The 20,939-nt window shown below is 42.1% G+C and overlaps 1 protein-coding gene across 1 annotated transcript in view; it reads left to right on the forward strand.

The window, feature by feature from the left end:
• The window catches only part of LOC117485549 (aarF domain-containing protein kinase 1-like), a 72,573-nt gene that overhangs the window by 49,176 nt on the left and 2,458 nt on the right, over positions 1-20,939 (forward strand). Inside the window, exons 4-7 of the mRNA XM_034134130.1 lie at positions 2,850-3,053; positions 11,474-11,632; positions 12,033-12,191; positions 20,514-20,630. Coding sequence (XP_033990021.1) covers positions 2,850-3,053; positions 11,474-11,632; positions 12,033-12,191; positions 20,514-20,630 — 639 coding nt within the window. The remainder of the gene's footprint in view (positions 1-2,849; positions 3,054-11,473; positions 11,633-12,032; positions 12,192-20,513; positions 20,631-20,939) is intronic.

The following is a 20,939-nucleotide window of genomic DNA, read 5'->3' on the forward strand; positions in this document are numbered from 1 at the left end:
GGAGGCCAGTGTCAGCCTATCCCAGAGAAGCGTTGGTTTCAGAATGTCAGCCAGCAGCATTGCCATGGTGATGTCATCCTTAAGCTGTGCGCCCGCATTCATTGGACAAAGCTTACTGATTACTGGAAGAGAGGAAAGAGGAGGAATAATACATCTGGAGATTAGACTACGAGCCACGGGCAAACTGATACCAGATTCTCATTTTGATCAGCTTCAATACGCATTTGTACAGAAACGTCTCTCACGACGATGAATGCAGGTGATCGTGTTGTTTGGAAGGCAGTTGGGATCAGACTGAGATAGTAATACAAAATGATTGATAAGGAATTGTTTATGAAACTGATTTATTTTTAAGACCTGTGTAAGGTGCATCGTTACTCGAACACAAGGATGAAAATGGCAGTCATTTCAAACGGAAGGATAACAGCATAGTTTTTATAATGTTAAATGTCTAACAACACTTGATATATATCATTTCATTTAATCTCTTTGGGATGAGAACAGAAAAGCTTTGGCCTTTGTTGTTATCTACAGACACAATATTTAAAACATTTATCCCTTGATGATAAGATACTTTGTTTTTTCTAATTATTTTACCTATTGGACCTTCTTGAAACGAAGTCACCAGGCACATGTTCAAACACTCACACTACGAGCACGTGATGCAATGAACTGTGTTATAATGACGAGGAAAACTGGAAAATATTTTGTTGATTTGAATTACAATTTGCTAAATATTATATAATCAATGTTATCAACAATGTAATCAACCTGGGCTTTAATTTAGGTGTGTTTTCAGATTAAAAGTTTAAATAAGCAATGTTTAAAATAATTGTTTTGATCAGTTGAAACAAGGCAACATATATTGGGAAATCACCATTGCTGTGCTAATGCAGTTCAATTCCAGAGGAATATCTATTATCAGATAAGTTTTTTATTTAATCAGAATTCAAATCTGTCAAATTTGAAGAAATTAAGGGTGTATTTAATAAATATGGTTTGTCTATTCAAACTCCGGAGAATGGGATCATAATTTCAAAATGTAAGTCAAACTTGTCTTTCTTTAAGATTCTGCACATTTCCTTTTTTTATTTCCAGTATTGTGAGATTCAAGATTTAATTCTGTCCTTCTCAAAAATTAATAACCTAAGAAGTTTTCTTTTTTTGCCCATGTCTCCTTATTAAAATATTTGTTGAGGATGCTTTGATGCATTGTATAAAAAAGAACATGTTTATTGTATTAAACATCACAAAATAATGTTCTACTATCTACAATTATGTAATAAAAGCCTTTTCCCATTATGATAACGGGTCCGTTTATAGGTGCCTTGATCATTTTTATAAAAAGGTTCCTGCTGGCTCATCTGGGTAAATCTCTGCTACCTGCTGTGTCATCATGGCCCAGATGACACGCATTCAAATGGTAACTATGTTGTTTTATGACAGCAGGCTGTCCTCAGGTGTTGTGTGTGTTGGTGGGGGGTTTGGTGTGTGTGTTGTGTGTGTTGGTGTTGTGTGTGTGTTGTGTGTGTGTGGGTGTGGTGTGTGTGTGTGGTGTGTGTGTGTGTGTGTGTGTGTGTGTGTGTGTGGTGTGTGTGTGTGTGTGTGTGGGTGTGTGTGTGTGTGTGTGTGTGTTGTGGGTGTGTGGTGTGTGTTGTTGTGTGTGTGTGTGTGTGTTGTGTGTGTGTTGTGTGTGTGTGGTGTTGTGTGTTGTGTGTGTGTGTGTTGTGTTCCACGCGGTTTAAGGGGAGCTAATTTCACGGCTTTTTATTTGCAGTGGTCTCAGGAGATGAGCCCCTCTATAAGCATTATCACTTCCAGCTGGTTCTAATGAGACAGAAGGGACAAGGGGCCAACACATACACACACACGCACCGGCACATTCATCATTTTGGGCCCTTCAACATAATAGTCATTTAATTCTATTAAATCTGTTATTTTTTTATAATCTAAGATGTACTCTTTTCAATATAATTTGAATGTTTTCAATCTCTTACATTTCTATTGTCTCTTTTTTATTATAATTGTATTACTGCTGTATATCTTACTGTTTCAAAACCCCACAACCGGCAGAAGGTTCTAAAATATTTTGAATGTTAAACTTGGATAAATGTTAAAAGTGACTCAGCTTTTCACCTTTCCCTCATGGCTGTAAGTAAACAAGTCAAGCCTGAAATAATGATATGTCCCCAAATGAACTGTATTCTACTCTATATGTATTGTTTAGAATGTTACCATATATATAGTTTTATAATACTAATCATGAAAAAAACGTTAAACTGCGTTCCTCGTTATGTAAATAATAATGCAGAGGACGATTGGCCTTCAATTTAGCTATTGCTATCGGTCTACTTGCCCACACACTGTTCTCATCATTACTTTCTCCTGATTTATCTTCTTTAGTGCTGGAACGGAAGTTACAAGAAATCATCAAATCAGTGATCAAAGACTTATTTTCAGATGCTATTATAGTATTAGTAACCAGTAATGGGCCAACACTGTGTGATGAAGGAATACAGTGAACCTTCAGATCATCATTTGTGACTGCACTATATTAGGATTAGGAATAGACATGTGTTCATGTAATAGACACCAGTGTGATGTGAACTATAGTGCACACATCCATCCCTCCAACTGTTCACTGACAACAATTGACTCTACTTCTGGTTCTACAAATGACCATGATCTTCAGTGGGCAGATAACAAAAACGTCTTCAATGCATTAATGGTGGAAGAGGATGAACCCTTACAGACACTGTTTGGCTCCATCCTCAGGCCAAATGTTAAAACTGCTGCATTCTCGAGTCCTTCAATCCTGTTCTGACTTTAGGCTGTCTTTTCCCATGCAGGTGCATCTGCGATCGGCAGAACGTCTTCGAGACTTGTGCTGTGCCAACCGGGGGACTTTCATCAAGGTGGGCCAACACCTCGGGGCCCTGGACTACCTGCTGCCTGAGGAGTACACGTCCACCCTGAAGGTGCTCCACAGCCGGGCTCCTCAGAGCAGCATGCAGGAGATCCAGCAGGTCATCAGAGAAGACCTCGGCAAGGAGGTACGTTGGACTGGGTCATAACTTCATGTACTAACTTATTCTTTGGTCTCTGTGTTGCTTTGGGTTTATAGTTTAGTTTAAAGGGGTCTGATGGCACAGTTATATGTTGTTCTCTGAAGGTAAGGGCATGTGCTGGTCCCTGCATGTGTGTGTTGCAGGAAGAAGAAAAAGGGCAAACAACACTATCTGTTTGACTATCTGTTCTAATGTCATTTAACAAGCAGCCGTCCTCCTGATGCCACCGGCAATGTTGCTTTTAGTGCATAGGGCCACGTCTGCTCTCAAACTAGTTGTTATGACAGCAGGCTGTCTCAGGTTGTGTGTGTGTGTGTGTGTGTGTGTGTGTGTGTGTGTGTGTGTGTGTGTGTGTGTGTGTGTGTGTGTGTGTGTGTGTGTGTGTGTGTGTGTGTGTGTGTGTGTGTGTGTGTGTGTGTGTGTGTGTGTGTGTGTGTGTGTGTGTGTGTGTGTGTGTGTGTGTGTGTGTGTGTGTGTGTGTGTGTGTGTGTGTGTGTGTGTGTTAAAGAAAAGGCTTACTTAGTTGAAAATATGACATAAGCATTTGTAGGGACATAGAGCATGTTGCTCCCCCAGAACATAAACGCGGTTTGCTTTGTGCTTCACACCAAAGTAGCTAAACCTCTAATACCTGCCTTTAATGGATATTATGGTGATTGTTGCAAATCACTGATTGTCTTGTTGAGACTGTTTTGTGTCAATGTTGGATTTTTATATAATGGCGCTAGATTGAGATATTCTTTGTGTACTTGAAGGAGATGCTGATCAAATCACAAGTGTCCAGATAGCAACACAAATATTAGAAATGACCCCGCAGTCAAACATGATGAAAAAAAAAGAAGCTGATCCAGGGCCTGCAGATCTTTGTCATGCCGTGATTTGAGCCATGAAGGAGCAGGACACATGACTATATGTATGACGAGCAATGATGACAGTATATCAATTGTATAAATGACAGCGACAGCCCATGGAGCTGAATTTTGCACAAATTGGTTCCATAAACAAGTGAATTAACAAACAGACTGTAGCCTCTGCCAACAATAAATAAAACCTGTAGATATGTTCCACTACGTTCAGCACCCGGGTCAGTGCACACACGCGCAGCGCTGTCCATGGTCCTGAAACTACAGCTACTCACATTACATGTGTCTTGTCAAGTTATTAGATTTGTTTTTATCCGTCTAAACATGCTTAGAAGGATGGGGGCCTGCCCAAAGCAAGACATACTGCATTGTGAAACATTGCAACAATATTGACATCCATTTTCCATTTGAATGGAAGTTAGGGAGTGATGGTATGTGTACTGTACATGGTCCCAAAAGTTTGCTGAATTATAATATAAATAATTGAAAACAGTATGTCTTCACAAGCCCCATGTCATTCAGAGCCACTTCTATTTTTTATCGAGATATAGCGTATCTTTCTAAAAGAGGGCAGCACAGTGAATGACCCCCCTCCCTTTGGGATTGGCAGCAGAATCATTTACTCTGATGAGCTCGGAGTCAGGGTGCAACTTCAGCGCCATTCTCTGTTTGGCTTCTTTTTTCACACATGAAGTATGCCTTCTCATGTTCGTTGAATATTCTCAAATGCAAGACGTAACTACTGCCTGCTGTTTTCAGCACTATTTCTGTTTACTTATGCATTTCTACTGTTCATGGATTTGGAGAGCTTTGCCCTAGATAAGGCCAAAAGGCTGTCATTTCCCATATAGAGTGAAACTACTGAAAGGCCATGATGATACTCAAAATAATCTGTTTCCAGGCCAGATATTACAACTAGTTAGTGGCATAGTGATTATTGAGCTTCAGGAATTGGCAGTAAGTTCTCATAGTGGAGTGTCCAACAATAAAACATGACCTTTCTGCTGATGCTGTTCTACTTTGTAACCACCTGTCAGACTGGATGTCCCTTCTCAAAGGATTCATCTTGTTGAATTCACACATTTTAAATTAACTACTGCCGTAATCTTTGCAAAGTTTTACCCACAGAAATTAAGTAATCTCATTTAGTCACTTGTTAGAGACTGCCTTTTGTATGACACATAACAAAGGGAATTTACATTTTTTAAATCCAAAATATACAAGACATATAAAAGTAAAGACCCTTTAAACAAAAAACAAACTATTTAATTCTCAGTTGAGTTCAATTAAATGAGGATTTGCTGTGTGTACAAACACATTCTTCCTTTATTACCAGATCCTGACCCTCACATTAAAACAGTTGGATAGTATGGAGTGGGAATTTGGATTTCCTCTTTTCATTTAAGCGATCTCTTTCATTCATGCTCTTCTGTGCTCTAATCATGTGTTTGTCCTAACACAGCTGGGGCCAACATGGCCACTTTGTAATGCTGAAAGAGACAGCAATGTGTTGCCATCCCAATGTAGAGCCTCAGGGGCCATTTTATGTGTGCCATAACTCATTTCAGGGAACGTATGTCACTGTGGGTCTGCCTTCCGGGAGGGGGGCCTGCACGCATACATTACCATGTGTATTAACTACATAGCTGAGATTAACATAAGCCGTGACTGAGTGGTAAGATTTGCCTTTGAACCGGAGGCTACAAGCCGGGCATTGGTGATACACGAACACTGCAAACATGACAAAGTGGTTGGACCATTCATTCCAACATTATTTATTTGTTTTAAATGTTCATGTTGATATTAGATCATTTGCAGCCATGCTTTGCAGACATTTGTTAAAATTGCTTTTGGCTTAAAATGTTCAGAGCCTGATTTAGAAATATAGATATAAGTAGATACCAGCTGGCTTCTACTGCATGGGGCAAACATTTGAGGGCCACCAAAAGGCTGATCATTCATAAGACATCTGGACACCAAGCTGCATACATGTAAAATAATACGAACAAGTTGAGAGAAAGGCCGCCCAATTGCAACAAGCAGCCCCTCGCCAGGGAATAAAACGTCTGTGGCCCCTCTTTGGACACTTGAGCCTGGGACTTGGGGACCCTCATGTACAAATCAGCTAGTGAAATGACAATGATCTCGGGGGACTTCATCCATGTTAGAATGGAAAGCACCCTGCCCAACTATGTGAGCTGTAGAACCAGAGAGAAGAGGACACTGGGAATGGTCTGAGGAAGCCTACCATACCCCTTTTCTACTGAACTTGCAAACTAAGTGTGAATCAGTTTGCTTTTCCTCCAACAAGAACATTGCAAGTGTGACGATCTGTGTCCTGCTTTGCTGTTGCTTTATTACAATCCACAGGAGCCAGGTTGAAATATCAGACGGATGGGATAGACACACAGATCCACCGTTTAGCCAAACTACAGTGAGATGTTGCTCTGTCCGCAGCTAAGAATCCTTTGACACTTTTACAGTGATCGTATAGTGGTATCATTTGTTTAGAGGAAAAGGATTCTAAATACAAATGTAAAGAAAACCAATAACATAAGCTGTTTTGTGAAAGAACGATAACAGATATCTGTGAAAGTTCAAAACGTGAAGGAAGTTGAGTATCTGAAGTGTAATTTTTGTGTACTTTCGGGTTAATAATGTGGCCTTTTTGGCAGTTTAACTAAAGGTGTGCGGCTGCTGCTGTGAGGAAATATCTGCCTGAAATTACAATGGGCTTTAATGGAGACATGTTGAACGTTTTTGTCACTTCATGGCCTCAAGAGGCATTTTGTTTAATTATTTTGCTGAATTATTTGTCATTTGTCAAGCTACGAGATGTTTTCCTACGTTTATCATGAAACATTATGTCTCAAAAATGTAGGGTTTGGGAATTATGGCAGTTTTAAAAAAAAATATGAAGGCACATTTCAAGATTTCTGACCCTCTAGCTGTGACATCACGCACTCTAGTTAATGTTAAAATCTGAAGAAGGCCTCTTTACCAAGGTCTGAACAATGTTTAATATCTCTAAAAGTAAGAATCTGATTTAAAAGTTGAGTTACACGAATAATGTCAGAAAGATGTGTAACATTTTAAAGTTGGAATGAGGTTTCTGAGTGAAAGTATGAATGAACAGTTAGCAGTTGAAGTCGCATGAAGATTTGTTGAAGTCTGAAGAATTTCTCCATTGACTCCATTGGTTAAAAATGTGATGAATTATGGGACGTATCTCTGGAATTATGAAAGTTATGAATGATAAAAGTAATAGCGCCCGATTCCCGACCGAGCTGAACGTTTTGATGTTTGAACGGAGTTTCTGCGATGTTGAATGTGGGAGGAGAAGACGGACAAAATAATTGGACGGAATAATAATAACTCGTTTGTCCGTAGCATAACATATAGTGGGAATGCTGTATCAGCATTCCCACTAAATTAAGACAAATAATGCTTCAAGTGTAAATATGCTGGATTTTAGCTTTGAGCTCATTTCCATCCGTAGTCCCTGACATACAACATATAAGAACATGACATTTATAAACATAGCAAAAAATAAATACATGATATGCAGAAAGAGCATGAGCAGCATATAAGCATTTACAATGTAGCAGCTACGACATGTAAAGTCCAGGAGAAGATAAAAGAGATACATCAAGTGCAAGAGGAGATACCCCTGTGTTAAAGTGCATCTAGCGGTGATTGCACGTCTGTTTGTTTCTCAACCATTCTTTGAGTTGACCTTTAAAACTGTTCAAAGTCTTCTTCGCTGCTTTTGTGGCAGACTACAGCGCCACTTACAGGCCTGGCATATGTACTACAGCGTCTCCAGCGCTTTCGAACGGCAATGGCCGTGGCTGTCTCCTCCTGATTGGTGGAGTTGGCCCAATAGCCGTAGCGCCACCGCCCTGACGTCAGGACAGTGTTCAAATCTGGATCAGTTTTTATCAGATCCGTTGCAGCCCCTTTTTTAGAGATTTGGGTATGGAGGAAAATAGAGAGGGTTGTGTTTTCTGACACTTGGTGAGTTCCCTGGAACACCGGGGACACATATTCATGTATAAAAGACGTACAAAAGTGCATTTTGCATGATAGGTCCCCTTTAACATAAAATATAAACAGTAAATGCAGATAGATACATATACACAAAATAGTACACGTAGATCACAATTATTATCATATTTACAACTGAGTGAACAGAGCAACAACTCACCCGCAGCTAAGAATCCTTTGACACTGAGGGATTCCCAAAATGCACCACATTCAGCGCAACACTTCCTTTCAAAATAAAATAAAATGGCAAAACTATGGCTGTAGTCCCAGTTTAACAGGATTTAAAAGGGGACCTATCATGCAAAATGCACTTTTTTATGTCTTTTATACATAAATATGTGTCCCCGGTGTGTCAGGGAACTCACGCAGCATCAGAAAATAAAACCCTCTCTCTTTCCTCCATACCCAAATCTCTAAAAACGGGGGTACAAACGGAGCTGATCCAGATTTGCGGCGATTTGACGTCAAATCGCCACATCGCCACGTCACAGCACTATCAGAAACGTTGCTATCAGAAACAATGCCCGACTGTTTTGGACGTAATATGGTCGGTGTTCACATTAGTATCGCTAACACTCAGAGCTAACCTGTACTGGAGAGCATGTGTGTGAAGAAGCAGGAAATAAAAAGGAACTCACCGGCAAGAGAGAAAGCCTTTGAGCTCCATACTGTTTCAGAAATAATCCTTGATAATCCATGATATGGCGTTTCATCACAGCAGTATCTGCCGGTAGAATCTCCCGCATGAGCAGGCATAAGCTCTGCCCCTCTTTTTTTATCAATTTTTTTTTTTTTTTAAAGCTTTATACATAAAATCAGCACTTTTGAAACAGGAAATGAAATAGAGGGATATGAGGCATGGCTAGAATGGGTGATCTGTTTGGTATTTTGAGCAAAACTCTTCATAGACATGTTTTTTATATATTTTTATATATTTTTATTAGGGCTGTCAGTCGAATAAAATATTTAATCGCATGATTGTCCATAGTTAATCGCGATTAATCGCAAATTAATCGCACATTTTTTATCTGTTCTAAATGTAAAGTTTTTAATACTCTTATCAACATATGAGTGGACAAATATGCTTTATGCAAATGTTTGTTTATTATCATTTGAACAATGACAAATATTCTCATGAATATTAAACACAACAACCTCTGAACATTACAAATATTCGCCTCAATTCAACCTGGAACCTCTCTCATACAATAATACAATACAAAGTGTGTGTGTGTGTGTGTGTTTGTGTGTGTGTGTGTGTGTGTGTGTGTGTGTGTGTGTGTGTGTGTGTGTGTGTGTGTGTGTGTGTGTGTGTGTGTGTGTGTGTGTGTGTGTGTGTGTGTGTGTGTGTGTGTGTGTGTGTGTGTGTGTGTGTGTGTGTGTGTGTGTGTGTGTGTGTGTGTGTGTGTGTGTGTGTGTGTGTGTGTGTGTGTGTGTGTGTGGACACTGTGATGGATCGTTGGAGCTATGAGCAACTCAAGGCATATATGCTCGAACGGGAGCTGCCTGGACGCTGCAATCATGTTGCGCGTACTATCCGTGCTGAGTGTGCTGACTTTTCGTACAATGTCCCACTGTCTGGCTACCTGCATAAAGTCAAGTGCTCGGCGCAGTTGTCGGCGAAATGTTTTCATTGAAACAGCTCCTTATGGGTTAGGTCCGGGCCTGCCGGTGAGCGTGGAAGTGTGGTCTGCCGCAAGCGGGCGGCAGCATCAGCTTGTAGATGGTATTTTAAACTCGATGCGCTCTGAAACTACGGGGCGGCCGAGGACAAAAAATACACATGCGTTAATCGCGTTAAAATAATTAGTGGCGTTAATTTTTTTTTGCGTTAACGCGTTAACTTGACAGCCCTAATTTTTATATATCTGAGACCTATGCTATTGCCTAAAAATAGCATGATAGGTGACCTTTAATAAAACAAACATTCATTATTTACACTGTTACACAAGCACATTTTATTTTTTGCCACTATGATTCAGTAGCATTTTCCCGACCGCTGGAGTGGTATGACACTCGACCGGCGTTTAGCCTGAGGTTTCCTACTGAAAGTAGTAATGTGGCTGCAACACCAGTAGCTTCCCCTGATGCACATGTCGGCATGTCTCCATGAATGTATATATTTTTTCAGTTTATTTGACAATGGCAACATAGTTACGTAATAAAGGTTTGTATAATGTAAGTTCCTCTTGTAGATCAGGGATGGGCAACTTGGATGGTGGTGGGGGCCACATAATTTATGTACTGGCCACCAGGGGGCCGCAAATTCACTTGGAACACACACACACACACACACACACAAATTAGTAGTAGTGGCCGCTCAAGTTGCTTACTTTCATTACAGCAACGGTCTGCAAACATACTAAACATTATGGTTTACCCCTGAATTCAGTGAAAATATATTCTTTCTCACACTTTTCTTGGAAAACACGATTTTCCTCAGATACCTTTCTCTTGCTCATGCTGACATCCACAGAGGGCTGTGCTCTTATGTGATCCGCTCTATCGAAATCAGGAAGTCGCAACGGCTCATTTCAGAATAAAAGTGGATTTGTGTAAAAAACTAGTTTTTCGGGGTTCGGGTGTTTTGTTTGATTTTAAATAAACAAAGTCTTTCAGAATAGGAAACTTTTATTGCCAACATCACACGATAAATACATGTTTGAAGCTTGTAAAGGGAAGATGACAGGCACCTCTCACTCGGCTCTTCCGCAGCGCCGCTCCCCCTCCCTCCCGCTGACATTATGAATGAAAGGCGTATAGTAATCATAGATAACACGACAGTTTGTTTTCATCTGATTTCAAATAAACAAAGTCTTGGTTTATAGAATATTAAACTTATTTCGGCAAATTCAAATGATAAATAAAACTTTGAAGCTAACGGCATAATTACAAGTGGAGAACGGAGTAACTTAACGTCACAGCAGGCATAACAACAGCCGGTGTTTCTTGTGAGTGTTTCCCCGCGAAACAAACACAATACACACAAACGCGTCACAGATTATTTCGCGGTATTTGGCTGCCGAACGAAATCATGTAGTATCAGTACTACAAGTAAAACAAATTTAAAAAATATTTTTTTTTTTATTACGTTGTTTTCTAAATGTATCTGAGGGCCACAAAAAGAGGAGGTGGGGGCCTCATGCCCGGTCCGCCATTTGCCCATCCCTGACATAGATGGTTAAACTTTTGGGTTGTTTGCTCCTCTTCCTCCCCTAGCTTTCGAGACACAACAAAAGAATGTCACTGAACGTCACACACTCTCCTGCCTATCAACAACTGGGGTTACATTGAACCGTTAAAAGTGTGCTTGAATGCAAATCAGTTTACCTTGTGTCAGCTGAAATGGTGTTATTTTCATGCAGGGGGTGAAAAGTTAGGACGATTCTAAGGGCCCATGACTGACAGGGGCCCAAACAATTTTAGAACATTAAGAAAAAAATGTTTAAGTAACCAATGACTCTTATCTTCTTCATCCCTTTCTGTCTCCCTCAGCTGTCAGAGTTATTTCTGTCCTTTGAGGAGGAGCCTCATGGTGCAGCCTCCTTAGCCCAGGTCCACAAGGCACTGCTGCATGATGGGAGGACAGTGGCCATCAAGGTTCAACACCCCAAAGTCCAGAGCCAGAGTGTCAAGGACATAGTGATGATGGAGGTGAGTTCGTCTCTGTGAATTATTAAATTAAGTGTTGGGCACTGTTGGCCTGGGGGACAACAATAGTGGGTGCACCAGGCTAAAGCGGGAGTTGAAGCTTCAGCGCAGTTGGCGCCGACAGCAGAGGACCTTCATTGATCCCCTGAGGGGGAAATTCAGTTTTATATACACGCACATGCATTTCTTTTGTTATATACATACATACATAATCATATACTGTATGTATATAGAGCTTCTTTATAGTAGATTTCTTTCCTCTGACTTGAATTACCCAGTGCTGAATCCCATCAACAGCACTTGTCCTGATCAACTGTATGCTGTCAGACAGACAGCATATCAATCTATGTGTAAATTCCTAATTTATTGGATTTTGAAACTGATTCTAATTTGTAATTTCAAGGTGCTGGTGAAAGCGGTCCATTGGCTCTGCCCAGAATTTGCCTTCATGTGGTTGGTGGATGAGGCCAAAAAGAACATGCCACTGGAGCTGGACTTTCTTAGAGAAGGACAGAATTCTGAGAAGGTGGCCAACATGCTGGCCCACTTCCCCTTTCTCAAGGTACACACACAAGTGCAGTTCAAACATTTCTACCAAGCTACATCTTATACCTAAAACCTCTTTGGTTCAGTTTTGTTCTGCTTTTATACTACTTGTATGAGTTGGCATTTGAAAGAAACATAAACCCTGGAAGTGTCAAGGTTCTAGAGTGCGGACCCAAAAGCAGTAAAAACAGGGAGGCAGGTGTGGGGAAGCAAACAAAAGGCAAGCTTTTATTAAATAAAAAGCTTGTTCACATAAAAAAACGGCAGGAGCAGGCAAAGAGGAACAAAAGGGAAAAGTAACAAACAAACCGGGAAAATACAGGAGGGCAGACCAGGGAAATCTAGACACGACATCAGGACAAGACCCCACGGAAATTGACGACGACCGAACAGGGAACACAAGGGAAGGCAAGACTAAATACATAGGGGTCATCACAGGACAAGACACAGCTGGAGAGGGGAGGTGAAGCACAGGGGCAACAGGTGAACACAATGGACCTTTCCCATTTATCTTATTTCCCCTCCTCGACTCCTCTCCTTGACTCCTATCCTCGTGACTTAGTCCCGCCTACAGGAGATGCGAGCGGAGGAGTCGAGGAGGGGAGCCGAGGAGAGAGGAGGGGAAGCAGCAGGCGGTTAGAGAAATGAGAACTCCTCTCCTCTGAGCGGTCATTTTAAAGAGACGTCCATTAATGATGACAGGAGGCACAGCAGCCCTCTGTCTGATGGACAGATGTGTTCATGACGACTTATATATTTACTTTTAATTCATTCACAGTGCAGTATAATGAGACAATAACAGGCTACAGATGCGGACATACACAAACACACACACACACACACATATGTATTTATATATATATATATATATATTTATATTTTTTATTTATTTATTTAATCGTTTATATGAATCGGGACAGTGCACATTGATGAACACTTTAAAACAAAATAATGCTTACAAGTGTAAATGAGCCGGATTTTAGCTTTGAGCTAATTTCCATCCGTAGTCCCGTCACATACAACATATAAGAACATGACATTTATATACATAGCAAAATAAATACATGATATGCAGAAAGAGCATGAGCAGCATATAAGCATTTACAATGTAGCAGCTACGACATGTAAAGTCCAGGAGAAGATAAAAGAGATACATAAAGTGCAAGAGGAGATACCCCTGTGTTAAAGTGCATCTTGATTGCACGTCTGTTTGTTTCTCAACCATTCTTTGAGTTGACCTTTAAAACTGTTCAAAGTGGGACAATCCCGTATCTCAGTTGGGAGGCTATTCCACAAAGAGCTGCCTTTAATTGATAGAACATTTTGACAGAAAGTGGTCCGTCTGTGGTGGACCTCACAGTCTCCTCTGGTTTCTGACCTAGTGCAGCGTCCACTGTGTTTTCTGTGGATGAATTCCCCTAAGGGGGGGGGGGGGGGGGGGCAGTCCATGTAAACATTTATAAATAAAACACATACTTTTAAAAGACTTAAAATTGTCAAAACTCAAGAAATGGTGTTTCTCAAGGATGGTGCAGTGGTGGTATGAATAAGGCTTTCTGTCAAACACCTTGATAGCTCTCTTGTACAGCTGTTCTATTGGTTTCAGGTTTGTGGCACAAGCAAACGACCAGTTTGTAAAACAGTATTCAATGTGGGATAGAATCATACAGTGGAGGTATGACTTTGCAGCATTGACAGTTAAGAAAGGTCTAATTTGTTTAAAATGTTGCAAGTTGAATTTAATGGTATTGGATACTTTCTTGATATGTTTCTTAAAAGTCAAGTTTGAGTCCAGTATGACTCCAAGATACTTGAAGTGGGAGACTAGTTCTATTTCTGCTCCGTTTAAAAACACATTGGATCTGGATATAAATATATACAATTTCAGAAACAAACAAGTATCAGAGCACTCTCATAATAACGTAACACTATCAGTGTTACGTTACCCCCCCTCTCTGGTCGCTACAATGGGGAATTGAAATTACGGGCCAAAAGTTTTATTTACAAGTATTAAAAGCAGAAGAAACCATACCAACTGAGACCCGTCTGTCCGCCGCATCTATGCACACACACGCACCTACACACTGTACAACACGCACAGCTCCTAAAGCATATCATATATATCAGGATACAGCCGTTGTGTATTTTATTATGTGAAGCACTAAATGGTTTTAGAAAGATATCGACTCTTTGTTTGTAGATATCTACTTAACTAAAGCATACAAATAAAGAGAGTAATGTAGGTCTGTTATATATTATTGAGTGATATATATTATACACACTGTTATGCTTTCTGCATGGACCTCAGCAGCTGTTCTCACTGTAAACAAAGACAGCCAAATATTAACCAAGAAGCATGCATCAAAAAAATGTAAAAACTAACAAAATTACACAATTTACAAAATAGACATCCTGTAACAGTTCTGAGAGATATAGCAGCCAGGTATAACAAGGGGTCTACCAGGGCCCGTGGTGGTTGTACAGTCTGACCACTGCAGGAAGGAAGGACCTGCCGTATCTCTCCGTGAGACAGCCTGCCACTGAAGGAGATGCACAGTGAGGACAGGGTGGAGGGGGGGGGGTACACATTGTCCAGCAGGGAGACCACCTGTCTCCCACCACCTTCACAGTGTCCAGAGGACCCCCCCAGGACAGAGCTGGTCTTCTTTATCAGTCTGTTCATTCTCTTCCTGTCAGCAGCCGAGATGCTGAGCAGACCACACCATAGAAGATGGGTGAGACCACCACAGAGTCATAGAAGGTCTGCAGGAGGGCCCCCTCACCCCAAAAGACCTCAGTCTCCTCAGCAGGTACAGTCTGCTCTGTCCCTTCTTGTACAGAGCAGCAGAGTGATCAGTCCAGTCCAGTTTATTGTTCAGATGAACATTCAGGTATTTGTAAGATTTCACAATCTCTATGTCCGCTCCCTGGATGTTCACTGGTGTCGGGGGAGAGTGCTGAAGCCGTCTGTAGTCTACCACCAGCTCCTTGGTCTTCCCTGCGTTGAGCTGGAGGTGGTTCCTCTGGCACCAGAGGGTGAAGTCCTGCATCAGTTCCCTGTACTCCCTGTCGTCCTCGTTGGAGATGAGGCCAATGATGGCGGAGTCGTCAGAGAACTTCTGCAGGTGACAGGTAGCAGGAGTATCCAGCAAGAGCTGAGGGACAAGCTGAGGAGGGGCAGAGATTCCAACAGGAAGAAGCTGGAGGCCAAGCTCCAGCAGAACAATAGCAGGGATGTCTGGGCTGGGATGAAGGCCATCCAGTGATGGCCTTCATCCCAGCCGAGACTTCAAAGGGAGAGACAGACTGAGGCCCAGGCCCCACGGGAACGAAAACGGGTTGTATCCACATATTTCTCTTGCGTATAGCCCTTTTTGCCACACGACGCCGTAACGGAACGATAGAAACGGTGTTAGCATTTTTCGCTTGTTGCTAATTCAGAGGCTCAGTGTTAGCATTGTGGGTTGTCTTTTGAAAAAAAAAAAAAAAATGATCAGTTAGATGAGTTTCTTCCCGTTACATGGATATAAAACATTCATAGTTTATTAAATGAACATGCCCTCAGACACTGTTTCCTGCAAGATGTTGCGGCAGTGCCCTGGTACCAGGGTCTCTCGGGCTTAACAGGTTAAGTAATCACACAACTGTTTTGCGATTGCTTTCTCAATAATTTTTGAGAGGAACGGAAGATTAGAAATAGGTCTACAGTTGGCTAAAACCTCTGGATCGAGGTTGTGCTTTTTAAGAAGCGGTTTTATCACTGCTACTTTGAATGATTGTGGAACATAGCCTGATAATAAAGACATATTCATAATAATTAATAAACAAGTGTTAATTAATGGAAAAACCTCCTTTAACAGCTTAGTTGGAATCGGGTCTAAGATACACGTTGATGGTTTAGAAGAGGGAATCATTGAATTTAATTGTTCAAGGTTTATGGGTGAAAAGCATTCTAATTTACTATCTAGTGTAATATTAGAACTTACATTTCCGGGAGCTGTTGATAACACTATACTGGTCAAAGGCAAGAGGTCATTCATTTTGTTTCTAAGAGTAACCATTGTATCATTAAAAAAGCACATAAAATCATTACTACTGAGTGCTATTGCTGCACATACAGAAACCTCCCCGTGGTGCAGCCTGCGAAACGCTGGTTGAATGAGATATACATCCAAGAGGATGTAATCTGATACTGCCAGTAGGCCAATCTCTGTATACTTACCTACGTAATCAAATGATGAAGATGCCTACCGGATCTCGACAGCGTCACAGATACCTGCCCCTCTCTGGACCCGCACTGTCAATCGTCTCAATCAACATCGAAGGTTTCTCCGGATGCAAGGCAGAGATACTGGCAATGATGGCCAATCGTTTTGACATACTCTGCATGCAGGAAACCCACATCGGCCCTGCACAACACCGACCTACCATCCCTGGAATGAATCTGGTCGCTGAGACCCAACACAGACAGTATGGATCAGCTGTTTTCAGCAGACCAAACCTCAAGATTGAGGAAGTCTGGACCCACACTACGGAAGGAAACATGGAAACCATCACAGTTGCCCTCCCAAATGTCTCTGTCACATCAGTCTACAAACCACCTGCAACCCCTTTTCTGTACACAGACCTACCAGAAAGATGCAAGAGGAGATTCCATATCAGCATCGGCGACTTCAATGCCCACAGTACATCATGGGGCTATGAGAACAACAACCAAGATGGAGATGAAGTTGAGACCTGGCTTGAGTCCAAGCACCTGACCCTAATCCATAAAGCTAAACTACCCAAATCCTTCCACAGTGCCAGATGCAAACGAGGATACAACCCAGACCTCGCCTGTGTAAGCAGTGACATTGCATCCAGAACTGAGAAGGAAGTCCTGGACCCTATCCCCCATACCCAGCACCGGCCAATTGCCATCACCGTTAGATCCGCTCTCCAAGCAACCACCGTCCCATTCCGCAGGAGGTTCAACCTACGGAAAGCCGACTGGTTGTCATTCCAACAGGAGATAGAGCATTCCATATCTAACATACTACCATTTCCCAATAACTACTCCAACTTCACAGACTTGGTAAAAAGGTCAGTCAGACGTCACATACCCAGGGGATGCCAGACACAGTATATTCCTGGGCTATCAGAAACATCCAGCGACCTGCTGAAAGCCTACGATGAGGAATAAAATAAGGACCCTTTCTCCTCTACCACCATGGAACTTGGAGAGACCCTGATCAGTGAAGTTGTGGATGAACGAAGGAAAGTCTGGAAGGAAATGATAGAGAACACCAATATGACAAATAACAACAGGAAGGCATGGGCTACAATCCGCCGTCTTGGCGAAGGCCACACCACACCACCCATAATCACAACGGTCACAACAAACTCAGTTGCATCACAGCTGGTGGTCAACGGCTGTAACCAACACCGCCGCCAACCCACAGGAGAACACCATCGCACAGTGGTATCAGACCAACCACAACCAGCCAGCCCTCTCACCAAACCCTTCGACATAGAAGAACTTGAAACTGCAATGGGTAAGCTGAAACCCGGAAAAGCAGCAGGGATTGATGACATACTGGCAGAAATGATACAGCACCTGGGACCTAGAGATGCTGAACACATGTATGGCACCAAAAACCATCCCTCCTGTCTGGAGAAAGGCCAAAGTGGTTGCAATCCCCAAACCCGGCAAAGACCCATCATCCCCAAAGAGCTACCGACCCATTTCCCTCCTCTGCATCACTTACAAGCTCTATGAGAGGCTGCTACTCCAACGCCTCATGCCACTCATAGACACCAAGCTGACTAAAGACCAAGCTGGTTTCCGTCCTGGCCGATCCTGTGCTGGACAGCTACTCAACCTCACCCAACACATTGAGGATGGGTTTGAAAGAAAACAAATAACTGGAGCAGCATTCATAGATCTTTCTGCTGCCTATGACACTGTCCAACACCATGCAATGGTCAGGAAACTACTGGACATGACTGGTGACCTGAATCTGTGTCAAGTCATCAAAAGCCTACTCAAAACAGGCGCTTCTACGTCCAGTTAAATGACCAGAGGAGCAAGTGGAAAGCCCAAAAGAACGGCCTCCCACAAGGTAGCGTACTGGCCCCCCTCCTGTTCAACATATACACAAACGACCAGCCATTACCCCCAGAATGCCAGAGTTTCATCTACGCAGATGACCTCTGCATCACCACCCAACAAGTAGACCTCCAGAAGATTGAGCCTGTCCTTGAAAGTGCCCTCCAAGAAATGTCAAGCTACTACAATAACAACCACCTAAAACCCAATTAAGCAGCTTCCACCTGAGGAACCGAGATGCTAAAAAATAACTGAGCGTCACCTGGGATGGCCACAAACTGTCCAACCATACGCATCCCATTTATCTTGGTGTTACACTGACACTCTCCTTCAAGAAACACCTGGAGAACACCAAAGCCAAGGTCAACACCCGCAACAACATCCTGCGCAAACTAGTGAACTCCAAGTGGGGCGCAGATCCACCAACAATCCGTGCAACTGCCATGGCCCTGTGTTTCTCTACAGCAGAGTATGCCTGCTCAAGCTGGAGCCGATCACGTCACACCAAACTGGTCGACACAGCCTTGAATGACACCTGCCGCATCATCACGGGATGCGTTAAGACAACACCTGTCCCGTGCCTCTATGCGCTAGCCGGCATCTCTCCCCCACACATCAGACGACTGGGTATCGCTCAAGATGAACAGAGAACACAGGAGACAGACATCAGACACCCCTTGCATGGCCACGTAGCACCCACACGCAGGCTCCGATCCAGAGCCAGTTTTGTGCAGACAGTCCTGCCCCTCCACACAACCAAACAAGCAGCAAGGACCAATATCTGGGAAGATGAAAGGCAAAGAAATGACACACAAGCTCTTGAATGGCTGGACAGAGGAATCACACCAACGGAAAGCCTCGCTAGTGGCCACGACCTTGGCTGGACAACCCGGAAGTCACTTAATAGACTGCGTGTGGAACAGGGGAGGTGCAAAGCACTGATGAAAGTGTGGAACTACACCACAGAAGACACGTGCAGCTGTGGATCAGTGCAGACAATGTCCCACCTACTGGAATGTGCCGATGCCCCCCGGTGCAGTCCAGAAGACCTGGCAGAACCTACCCCATCAGCTGTGGCCTGTGCCCGATACTGGCAGAACGACATCTGAGATTGCTACGGACTCGAAGAAGAAGAAGAGTGCTATGGGAATAGAAGGCTCAATAGAGCTGTGGCTCTCTGTCAGCCTGGCTACAGTGCTGAAAAGAAATCTTGCATTATTCTTATTCTCATCTATTAATGAAGAGTAGTAAGCTGCTCTCGCTTTACGCAGTGCTTTCTTATATTCATTGAGAGTAATATGCCAAGTTAAACGAGATTCTTCAAGTTTAGTGGAACGCCATATCCTTTCAAGTTGTCTCGATTTTTGCTTTTGGTTTCGGCATTATGCCATGGAGCTAATCTATGTTGTTTTATTTTCTTCTTTTTCAAAGGAGCAACAGAGTCTCATTTTATTCGCAGCGCATCTGTAGCACTATCAACAACATGATCAATTTGGGGTGGTGTACATTTTGTATAAGTTTCCTCCCTTACATACAGACATGCTATCGAGTTAAGTATTGGTGGAATCTCTTCCTTAAATTTGGCTATAGTGCTAACAGATAGGTTTCTGCTGCAGGAGCTTTTGACTAATGCTTTGTAGTCTAGTAACAGTACTTCAAAAGTTACTAAGAAATGGTCGGATAAAGCAGGATTATGCGGTTCGACTAATAGTTGCTCAATTTCAATACCATAAGTCAGAACAAGGTCGAGAGTGTGATTATAGCAGTGGGTTGGACAGGCCATCTGAACCTATTTATATAATCTGTTCAATATTTAATATTAATATTCCATCTGTCATATATTTATGTATATATACATGTGTATATATAATACCTTGTTACATTTAACATGTATATTTTCTACTTTCTTGTTTATTTCTAGTCTTTTAATTTGTATTGTACAATGCCATGTCTTTTTATGCTGCTGTAACACAAACATTTCCCAAATTGGGATCAATAAAGTACCATCTTATCTTATCTTATCTAATATTACATTTTATTCCCAATAAATTTAATATTTTCTATTATGTTTAAAGCCTGCCAGAAGGATTTCTACATAACTATTTTTCTATTTAAAAAAGTTTTGTATATTTGAATAGAGGTTTGTTAGCTCTAAGTAGGTAGGTCTATCCTGTTTCAGCCTGACAGGCCATCTGAACCTAGATCTTCATGTATGTACACCTGTAACACTTTATTCATCTCTCTTTACAGGTTCCCAAGATACATTGGGATCTGTCCACAAAGAGGATTCTGACCATGGAGTTTGCTGAGGGGGGGCAGGTAAACGACAGGGAATACATGAAGAAACACGGCATCGATGTCAACGAGGTACTGCCTGCTCTGTGTGTCGGTTGGTTACAAAGCTTATACTAAACTGACTGATAATCACACACACACACACACACACACACACACACACACACACACACACACACACACACACACACACACACACACACACACACACACACACACACACACACACACACACACACACACACACATACACATACGAACACAAACTATCAGTGTGTCTCAGCCTAGCATAGACAGATGACTTAAAAATCATTGATGAAAGTGGAGAAACGCCATAGCTGCCCAAGCAATATCTCTATCTATTATATCTAGAATGAAATG

The sequence above is a fragment of the Trematomus bernacchii genome, unplaced genomic scaffold (assembly GCF_902827165.1).
Source record: "Trematomus bernacchii unplaced genomic scaffold, fTreBer1.1, whole genome shotgun sequence".
Classification (NCBI taxonomy): Eukaryota; Metazoa; Chordata; class Actinopteri; order Perciformes; family Nototheniidae; genus Trematomus; species Trematomus bernacchii.